The sequence below is a fragment of the Haemorhous mexicanus genome, chromosome 17 (assembly GCF_027477595.1).
Source record: "Haemorhous mexicanus isolate bHaeMex1 chromosome 17, bHaeMex1.pri, whole genome shotgun sequence".
NCBI lineage: Eukaryota > Metazoa > Chordata > Aves > Passeriformes > Fringillidae > Haemorhous > Haemorhous mexicanus.
This window is the reverse complement of record NC_082357.1, coordinates 9,225,113-9,236,316: the sequence shown is the minus strand read 5'-3', so window position 1 is coordinate 9,236,316 and position 11,204 is coordinate 9,225,113. Positions and strand designations below refer to the sequence as shown.

The window sequence follows — 11,204 nt, the reverse complement described above, 5'->3', positions numbered from 1 at the left end:
CAGCTTCATAAATTACAGCCTTAGTAATGATGGATTTAGGGACAGAACTTGTAAAAATTAGGTGTTATTTAGGGATTCAAGGCCAGATACTGTGTCAAGAAATTCTTACTGCCTTGCCTACCAGCTGGCTTGCAGGAGAGTTCATGTAACTGACTCAGGACTTTTATTCCTGAAGAATATGAGGTTAATGCCATCATTTTCCTGTAAATTATTCTAAAGCATCTCCTGATAGGGTGATAAATTGGAAAATGACAGTATTTACTGGAAGGGGAGTAAGAGAAGGCTCAGCAAGTACAGGACAGAGTGTACACTGACTGGGTGAACCCAGTGCATTTCAAATTCTGCAGAAAGCTGAGGCATTTTAGGACAACCTGGTTTTGCAAGTAAAATTAATGTGCAGGAATGACATATTGTGCAATCATTGGGATACTTCTTGACAGAAGTTATAAGAGCCTTGGCATCTAATGCAAGAGTACCAGGTGAGATGTCTGCCTACCTGAGTTGCAGATGAATTTTTTTTATGAGACTCCCCCAAAATGGTAGTTGGTCAGTTTGACCTCCAAAAACAAATGACTCTAGTTAGATTCTCCTTTCCATACTGACTAACTTAAAGCTATGAAAGAGAGGGTTTGCTCTCTAGACTTGAAAAAAGAGCTGATCTAATCCTTCCTTTAGCTGAATAGCCTGAAGTTTTAACAAATTTCAGTCTTTGCCTTCTGGTGATGGAGAGTAATGAGGATGAAGCCCCAGTTAATAATTTTTCAAACCCTTTGAAGAATTATTAGGCTGTCTAGGATTTTAAGGCACCTCAAATAATGTGGTGCTGTTACTTGCTGGTTTCTCAGTTAAGAAAGTGGATACTCATTTGAGTTACCTGAGGGTGTTTGAACCTTTTAAAAATTGCTTCTTTGTGCTTTCCTTCAGAAGTAAACTCAAACTCCTGTTGTTATTTCAACTTGGTGTAAATCTTCTGTAATTTTAGGGCTGTTCTTTGGAAATAATCTACATTTTACAGTATGTGCTTAGGAAAGAGTTGTGACTGTAACACAGACAGTAAATTTAGACTGCTCATTTCCATGGCTGTTTATTCACCTGATGTGCCAGAGCATCAGTACCTTCATTAGTCACATGAACTTCAGCAATTCAAAAGATTCAAATGATAGTTTAATGACAAAGAGTGAGCTTAAGCTTCCATTCAAACCCCTTGCCTCTGCACATTTTGGCTGAGCTCAGCTGATGCATCCCTACACTGCTGTATCACAATTAGGATATGAGATTAGCCTGTATTTAGACTTCTTTCAATGAAGAACTAAGCAGTGTGTGCAATCATGTTAATTTTTGGTTTTTTGCCTTTTTTATGCAATCCCCCTTTTCCTAGGCTAAAGGATTTTTGTTTTGTGTCTTCCTGGCAGCAGTAAATTTGCAAAGCTTCCACTGTCAGAATAATTGCATTTTACCTGTTACTCCCCACATGAGGCATTCCCAGGAAATAATTATATGGGAATAGAGACCTTTGTGGACTGGAGCCATAAAGGGTAGTGAGAAATTGGGCTAGCCAGTACCTGTCATGCTGATTCACTCTTCTCATTATTTTCTTATACGTTCTCATCTGCTTGTAATTTTTTCACTCTTATAAGTGCATTTTTAGGAGAGGAACTGTCAGTCTGTTCTGCACAGGACCAGTTCTAACTTACTTCTCAGGAAGACAGCAATATTTCTTTGTCATTGTTTATTAGAGCTTGGAGAGTTTCAAATGACTTGGTGAGCTCAGAAATGAGATTTCATTGATTTCTCCCACTTTAAAGGGAAATCATACAAACATGCACATGTCAAATTTGCTGTTTTTTTTTTTTTTTTTTTTTTTTTTTTTGCCACTAATAAAGTCAGGCTAGAATAGGTTGTCCTTTAATTGCTCTGGACTGTGCTTAGGTAGTGTCCAGTACAGTGTGGCTCTTGTCCAGGCTTGGTCTCACAGGTATTTCAAGCCTGAAGGATGGAAGACTCCCCCAGCTTCCCTGAAGAGAACATGTCAACAGCCTGGTAAAGTCAGAGGACTGCAAAGGAGCCAAAACAACTGGTAGGCCATGAAAAGAAAATTAATTTCATTTTACTTCTATTCATGAGGCACCTGGGAAACAGCAATACCCCTAAAACTTAAGAGACTTGTAGATACTTTCTTTTACTAAAGTTGGGGTTCAATCCATAACGTAAGAGTAAAAAACTAACACTAAAATTAGAATAATTGTTGAGAAAGCCAGTGTTCTGATTGTGCTGAAAAGCTGACCATGTGAAAACACACAGTGAGGACACCAAAGCATCCTAAGCTTGTTCCCATAGTGATACCCTGAAGGCAGAGTTTTCAGCCAGTCCATACATGGGAACCTGAGGAACCCAACACTGGAATGTTTTACTCAGAGCTGTGTAATAACATTCCAAACTTTGCATTTCACATCCACACCCTTTCCAAAGGAAGAGAGAAAAAAGCTGACATAGAGACTCTAGGCCACTCCTCTGCAGTTTGCAAAGGAGTTGTGGCACTTCTGCTGTCTCTTCTACTGTCCAGAAACAAAACCTCCCCATCAGGGTACTGTGAAACTGGAGCTCTCCCCCAGGGACAGCAGGCAGAGCAGGGAGCAGAGAGGAAGGAGAGCAGGTGCATGGTGCAGTGACTGTATTCCCACTGGCATTCAGAAGCTCTGGGGGAACTGTGTCTGCTTGACTGTCCCAGACTTCCTTGATTTTGGCTGACCTTACACAAGGCACAGTCTTGAGTGACAACTGAGCACAGAGACCCCCTCAAACCACCAGAGAACCCTGTTACAGATAAACAGAGTTTGAAATCCTGCTGCCGTTTGTCCTGATGTCAAAGTAATCTTTGTATCACACCTCACTCCTTAAAAAGTGTTACTTTTATTGACAAGTCAGTGGTTGAAATGTAATAAATACTAAACCAACCTGATCCATCATACACAATGGATCCATCTGCTTTCTGGCTTCAGGAAATGTGTGAACAAGTGACCACACTATTCACAGTTGTGCACACAAATCACCTGGATTGCAGTTCACAGTTCAAAGGATGTGATTTCACATCACAGCTTAAATGAAACGGGTGGCTTATGAAACTTCATCATGGGATTTCAGGTATATTGGCTTAGAAATCTTCCTTAACTTTTCCTGGTGTCGCAACGTACGGCCTTGTTTGTGGGCAAGGCCCATAGGAGGCAGATGGATCTGGAAAAGAAAATCCCACCAGTTAGGTGCATATTGGGAAGAAAAATACAGGCTAAGTTTCACTGAGTTTGGAATAATTTCTTCACACTATGGAGAGGGTAACTCTATTGTCTCAAGCCAGGTTATTAGATTTCTAGGAGGAGCACTCTCTGAGGAGTGATTAGTGTCGTAATATTCAGAACTAATTGGTGGTGTAACTAAAACAGGTCTAATTGTTCTGTTTATTAAAATCCCATATATTTCAGGCCTTAATAAAATTCTATCTGTGCAAGGCCTTAGTAACTTTGTTTTGTAGTTTGGTATCAGACTGCAATAATACTTGATGAAATAGGATTGGTGACAATGTTCCAGAGCAGCAAGAACTAGAAACCTTAAAAATTCTTGAGTAATGTCTTGAATCACTGTGTGATTTATTCATACCTACTTAACAAGTTACAAAATAACCTCAAACTGTATGTACTGAAAGGCTGCCTTTTTACTGCCATGATTATATATATATATATATATATATATATATATATATATGGCACATTAAAATGCACAATCAATGTCATTGACTCCATAAGCAGAAGGAGCAATAGGTGACAGACTCTTCCTTTGATTGACAAAGTCTTTACATTTCATAAGACTGTTAGTGGGAATCATGCAGCTGTAACCCTGAAATGACTGAAAAATGTAGGTGGTAGCAGTCAGGTGTTACTGTTGCTGAGGCTGTCATCCTGTAAGATGGGTGTTTAGGTGCAAATAGTAGTAAAAGCACTGACTAAAGCAGCAGTAGAGATTTCTAGAATCTGAAAAATAATAATCATCCAGTTTGTCTGAGAGCAGATCCTTTAGGATTTTGAAACCACTGCAGAGCACACATTTTAGGCCTATTTCTAGGAACACTGTTTGCCAGCTGTGCATTGCTATACTGTATACTGAAACACATGGTAACAGTGACCATAGTCTAGGCAAGCATCTGATAAAGATACAATTTTAATTTTGACCATGACTGCCTTGATAAGGGAACTGTAGATGTGAACAGTTCCCTTACTCATCAACAGGACTAGAGAGGATGCCTCTATGGGAGGCAGCATAAAGTATTAAGTGACTGGGCAGTGAAACTGTATTGAATGGTGCACTAGAAAACTTTGCTGCAAATTCCAGCATTTCAGTAAGTTTGGACATGTTCTTCTGTAGGAAGAAGGGAAAAGAAGCAGCAACACAGAGAGGTATTTCATAAAACCTGATTTGTGACCAGGAGAACAGTTAACACTAATGTAGGCTATAAAAATTATTGTACCTATGGCAGATGTAATTAGGTATTTTTATTCTCTCATTCTCTTCTAATATTTGATTCCATTACCATGTTTCTCTGTATTCACTGGTTGGCTAAATACTCAGAGGCTTTGGGAATTTAGTTCATGCAACTCCATTTAGGCTTTGACTCCTTATTTTGAGAAGAAATTCTCCAATTTACAGTGAAAGATAGAGAACATGTCAATGTACATTTGGCTCTGCTTTAGCATACATTTAAATGCCAGCTCATCTAAAAATGCAGTGCAGTGAGAGTGATGGAAACTGATGATTTTGTTGTACAGGGAAAGCTCAGCAGGTATCAGTGAAGACTTTGTGATTTATACTCACAGGTCTTGGGTAGGGGATGTTATAGTGAAGTCCAATTTCTATTCTTGCCTCACATTCTTCTATGCACTGCTTAATCAGCTTTGGATCCGTTACCTGTGATGATCAGACAAACAAGTGGTTTAGGAGTACAGTAATTAGCAACTGGAAGCTCAAGTGTAAATGATGCGCAGCATGTGGCTTTCCCTAGCTTATTTTGGCAAACTCAAGGATACAAACTCAAGGATGAATTGTATTTTTCACACCCATAAAAGGTATCATTGGTATTTCCCTGCACTCAGCAGTTCTGGGCTTGATGGTGCTGAATGTTAACGCCCAGAGGCTGTCAGGACTAAGGCTACAGAAGCAGTTTTTTACCCAAACATGGTATTTTCTCTGTAAAAAGACAATACACATGTAAACTATCACTGCATCTATGAAAAAACCATGCTCATCTGTTCATCACTCTGCAAGGTCACCAGTGGAGAAAAGAAAGACACTGCTTGGTGTATGTTCTGTTATCATCCTATCCAGAAACTCTCTTTGAAGTGAGAAATGTGGTGTGAATTATGACTTAAATTCATTTTTTTGATTTTGCATTACTTCAATTTAGTCCCAGACCAATATAGGATATAAATAAGTGTTGTGATCTTGAATTATAAGAAGGGCCTTTGATTACCAGGGTTTGAAATTTCTTCCTTAAGAAAAAAAATTAAAGTGCTTCTTTTAAAAGAAGTGCCAATAATTGCTGCTTTGAAAAGAAAAAAAGAAGCTGCTGAGTTCTGTTTGCCATTGCATGGGTAATGATACACTTAGCTAACTTTGTAAAGATCAAAAGCTGCTTCAATTACACAAGCAGTATCTTTGGATTTTAATTTCTTCTTGGCACTTTTTTACTGAAAAAAGACCTTTTAGAATTCTACAGTAGTTAATGAAGAGCTGAAATGGTTTGAGTTTTCTCAGGGATGATATTTAAACTGTAACCCAAATACACCAGCATTTAAGGTGAATGAAATTTTAGAAACTCAACCCTTAAATTCCTATCTTAGCATCCAACCAGAGAGTGCAAAGAGCAAGAGAAGAGTTATTTGGAAATTCAGCATTGTGAGGACACTCACGTTTCTGTTTTTCTGGAATAACGTTCTGGCTTCATTTCTGATGTACTCCTTCTCTCTCATGGTTTCCTCTGTCTGTCCTGATGCCGACTGCCAGCTCTTGGCTATTCGCAAAACCCTGCGGTAAAGGCCGAGAACTTCTTGTCGAGTTGCTGGTGTCATCTAGAAAGACAAGGCAAACCCCCCAACATATGCCTGAATATTTGAGTTGCCAAAAGGCCAGAAAGCAGGACATTTGTTCACACCATTAAATTAGTTTAAAAATATTTCTGCCATCCAAAGATATGCTGAGCTATGTGAAAAAACCCTGAAATAGCTGTAGACAATAATTAGCTGTTGAAAGTTGAAGACTCAGTCCAGCAAAGTATTTATATAGATACTTAAGTCTATCTCCATTCAAACAGCTTGAGCCCTTGCTCAAAGTTAAGCACTTGGTTTAGTGCTTTGCTGAATCAAGCCTGGTACAGGAATGTCTGGGTTCTGTTTCACTGACGTTCTGCAACAGACATTGGGCAAGTCACCGAAACTCTACACATCCCCCTTCCTGAGACACTGTTGTACCAATGCTGACCCTATCTTTGCAAATCTGTGGATGAAATACATGTTAAAACCACCACAATATTGCTGAAAACTTGTATAGGCTCCAGGGGCTGAGAGGCTTATTTGCAATACCGTGGCAGAAATGATTCAGCTGGAGTTTGAAGTGATGAAAAGGTGATGAAAGCTATTTTATCTAAGCACTCAGAAGAGGCAGACTAACTGTGGATTTAGGAAAATCCTGAATGTCTTGATTTTCAGAGAGCTGTGTACCTGCTGAGCCCACTGAATCAGCCTCCAGGTGTGATAAGACTGTTTGTCAGAAGAAAGAATGAAATCTTATTCTTGCTTTATGTAAATGAGTATTTTATCATGTAACTGGTTACACTGTTTCATGACAGATCAGAAATATCCCTGAGACAAATCCACTTCTGAATAACAAAATTCCAGTCAAGAATTAAATTGACAGAAACAATGACTTCTGCTCAAGGGGCACTGCAGCTGTCAAAGGTACCTTACTGTCCCAAAGGAAGGTGCAGCAGCACTGCCAAGTAAGTACATGGGTGCAATGAGGAACAAGTGTCAGGGACAGGACATTATCTGACTATCAGGATCCATTTGCCAACCTGGAGCTCTAATTACTGTGGGTGAATCTACCCTGCAATCAGACCTGTGTGCTGGGAATGGACAGTTTGGAGCAGAATAATTCAGACAGCCTGACCTTCCCTCTGGAGGGAGCACACTCTTGGCCATGAGGAAAAGCTGTTTCCTAATGCAGCACCCAAAATTTGGCAGTGTGCTGTGGCTCAAATCCCTGCAGTCTGTGGCAATTCCTGGGATTCTGGGTTGTAAAAGAGGGGCTGGAGCCAATGGCTTCTCAGGCTGTACTGTTCTTTAGCTGCTGTCTCCAGCACGGTGGCTGACCAGAACCAGCCTCCTGTGGCTCCAGACACTCACACCCTCTTTCCCTCATCAAAGTTGGAATTACAGATGCTAACCTGAACACAGGGTTTGCCTCATGGTTCTTTTTCATAAAAAATCCTGAACTATAAATTCCTACCCTTATCTTAACCATTGCTGTCATCTAAAGACCTTTCATGCTTTCAAGAACTATTTTTCTCTGATTCTTAAGAGAGAACATTTTTGTTTTGCTATTTGTATTTTAACATGTTTAACCAGTCATATATTTTTCCCCCCAGATAAAAAATTATTCTTCCTACACAGCAGAAAGTACTTCTAGTAAATGTTTATAGTATTTCTAGGAAATGAATTCCATGATAATATAACTAGGTAGTCCCAGCTCATCAAACAGTTTGAAGTAACTGCTTCACTTTATCCACTCTAGAGCTCCATTTCAGGCAGTGAAATCAGTCAGACACGAAGGCACAGATGTACCAGTATCTGAAAAATCACTCCTTCCCCCTGCTAGGTGCATATTTTGTACAGAAAAGAAACAGTTCAGTTACAAGGGTTAACCTAGCACAAGCAGAGTCCCAAATCCTGGTCTCACCTAGAGCCTCTCCTGACTTCCCTCCTCTGCTTTTATCTGAAGGTGTCACCTCTGAGAAGCTGATAACAGGTTAGGTTTTCATGTAATCCATAGAAAAAATAAAAGGAACAATGTTGGGGGTAAAAGTGTTTAAAATACAGGCTTCAATTCTGATCTATGCATCAGACAATTTCCAAAGTGACAGCTTGGGACAGCACATGCCCTTTGTTCAGAGCTGACTACACCTGCTGCACTTGGATTTTAGACATACCAAGAATCTGTTTAGAAAGATTTTATTGAAAATCTAGAACCAACAATTATTTTCCCCACTAGTTTCTCCCCCTCCCCCACCTATAACTTACTCTTTGTTCTTTAACTCCTCTGTGCTGGAATTGCTACAGAACTGTGAAGCCCCTCATGTAGGCATGGACTGCACTTCTGCATTCTTGCTCTCCTTCCCACATAGGCTGGATGATGTAAAAGACATTAAGCAGCTATTCATCTCTACTCAGCAGCCAGCTGCTCCCAGGGCTCATTTAGTCAACAAATCTTATCATTACAGACCTGCTCATAAGCCATTTCTGCAAAGATACATAAATGAAGGTGTGAGGAGCCCTTTACAGATCGAGGACTTCTGTCTATGACAGGAAAGGATGAGAGCAAATAAGACAAAATTCAAAGCCTGGGTCAGATTCTGATCTGAGTGGGAGTATAAATAGGGAGTAATTCCACTGAGAGCAAAATTACTTCCAACTTAAAATGTTGTAAATGAGATTGGAATTTTTCCTTTGGTATAAACAGTGCCCACACTGACAGAAATGTAAGTGATGGTACAAGTCATGTATCAGGTGCAATTTCATCAAGTGACACTACTTGTATTAGTTTTGTGGGTGTGCAAAATGATTCTGAGTGGGATAGAAAGGAAGATAAGGGAGGCTTTCATGTCCTTGTAGTTACTCATCTTTCAACTTACATCTTTGGCATTTAAATCATAATTATATTTCACATCTCTGGAATGCTAAGTGGATGTTACACCACTTTCCCACTAACACCCATCTTGTGGTAGTCACACCCATTGTTTAACTTCTACCACCCTTCATTTTACTGCAGCATGCAGCCCACAGAGGTTAACCACAGGCGTTTCTGTCAGAAAGTACAGGGCTATTGTATTAGCTGAGCAAATTTCGGGTGTTTGCTGCCACAAAGCAAACCGGGAGAGGCCAAAGGAAGATGTGTCCGCACAGCCGTGTCGGTGGGGAAGAGAGGAGGTCGCAGCTGGGACCCAGCGCCGGAACCCGGGCTTTGGAGGGAGCCAAGCGCTGCCTCCCGAAGGAGCCCCGCTGGGTGCTGGGCAGAGCCGGCAGCGCGGGGCTCTGACCCTCCCCGGGTCTCCACACAACCCCCTCTCATCAATCACGCACCTGAAACATCCCATTGTACCCAAACTCCAAAGGAGATCTGAGCACTGCGTGGTGAACATGCAAATTTTTTCACTGGTAATTAAAACAAACAGTCCCTTAGACTATGAAATGCAGTAGGTTTTTCTTTCAGGAAACAAATAGACATTCCTTTGGATTGTTAGATGGTTGACCAAAAAGTTCAATAATCTGAATAATCAATGAAACACCAGTCTTATTTTGATATTTGCAGGCTTGTCTAGAATTTAAACTACAAGTTCATATAAAAATAATAAAAGGAATCTGCCAACTGCACCATGCAATGACCCCGAGAGTGCAGTGTCAAAGCACAGCTAGGACAGCAGACAGGCTGCACCAGGACTGACTGCAGATCCAGGAGCAGCTAAACCTGAGCTGCTTCCCAGCAGGGGATGCTTGGCTGGGAACACATGTCCAGCACCCTCCTCCTCTGCACAGCTCCTTTGCTGAAGTTGTAAGTCTATTTTATTTCATCCTTTCTTCTCAAATCAAGCGTTAGCTACTCACTTTAGGCATAAAATCTGCCAGCAGTGAGTACATAGAGGATTTTAGAAAATAAAGGTTGAAAGGAAGAGCCCATGGGGGAAAAAAATATTTTAAAACAACTGATCTCTCTTCTTTCACACCCCAGCTAACTGGGGCACACATTAGTAACACACACCTAGTGCTGGTGCTGAAACTGGATTTGCTCAGGGGAGGTGGGGAACAAAACCCTGCATGAAATAATTTGAAAAGGCAGCTTTGAACTTCTCAGATGTAAAATGTTTTATTTAGCAGCAACACAACTTCTATTTGACAGCTGGTTTGCTACTGGCAAGGAGTCTAAAGACACAGTGACAAACTGCTGGGCTGACTGCCTTCCAAATGAAGCTGTGGTCACATCTCTGATACTGAAGTAAATGATGTCATTCAAGACCACGGTGTATCAACACTGTAGTAGGGAACAGCACCATGTTCATGCCATGTGCCCACAAACCAGCCTGTATGCCAATCTACAGCTCCTATTTTCAAATGCTCTCCTTGGCTAATGTTTATTTAAAGAGATGCAGAAAAATTTACATATCTGGGTTTTTTTTTTTAAGGAGCTATACCACTTAGCTAAAAAGTGACCTGCAGCCTCTCTCCTGCTGCTAATGCAGCAGATAATCAATCATTCCTTTCAGAGCTCTCCACAGCAACGAGAGGTCAGTAATCCATATTCATCTTTCATGCAAGTCTGCCACAATGAGTCTGTGGCTCCTAAGGCAGCAGTGGATTTGGGCTGTCATTTCCTTGAGGAACAACAACTGAGACAATGAGTTCCTGTGGCACAGGGGGCAGAGAAGGGGTCACACATTCCTGTGATAGCTGGATAGGTCACATGCCTTCCAGCAATATTAAGTTTCAAAATCTAGTTTCCACAAAAGTAATTTTGTCTTTTGCTCAAATCAATGACTCAGTGGCCTGTGACAGTACCCTGCTAATGCTGACCACACATGGCTGCAGTATACTGGCAAAATGAAAATTTCATTTTTGATTTTCATTCTTGATTGAACATTCATAACTTTTTTAAAGATTCAGACAAAACCAAATCCTAGCAAAACCTCAATCACAGCTAAAGTATTCCATCTCCTCATGGTGAAAAATGACTAGAATGAAAGATTATGTTCTTCCATGATGGTGTTACATCCTCATTTCTACCAGTGACACAAGCCTGTGAATTTCCAGACATTCCCATCAATTTGACTCAAAGATTTATTTCTCACTCTTTTATCTACAAGCTGCAATCATAAATATATGCAGATTTGGTGA

At 40.5% G+C, this 11,204-nt stretch overlaps 1 protein-coding gene across 1 annotated transcript in view; it reads right to left on the bottom strand.

Annotated features, from left to right (window-relative positions):
• Window positions 1-2,891: 2,891 nt before the first annotated feature.
• The window catches only part of LYRM1 (LYR motif containing 1), a 10,286-nt gene continuing 1,973 nt past the window's right edge, over window positions 2,892-11,204 (bottom strand). The window contains exons 2-4 of the mRNA XM_059861593.1: window positions 5,955-6,113; window positions 4,861-4,953; window positions 2,892-3,231 (exon numbers count right to left, since the gene is read on the bottom strand). Of these exons, the coding sequence (XP_059717576.1) occupies window positions 3,115-3,231; window positions 4,861-4,953; window positions 5,955-6,113 (369 nt within the window). The 3' untranslated portion in view covers window positions 2,892-3,114. The remainder of the gene's footprint in view (window positions 3,232-4,860; window positions 4,954-5,954; window positions 6,114-11,204) is intronic.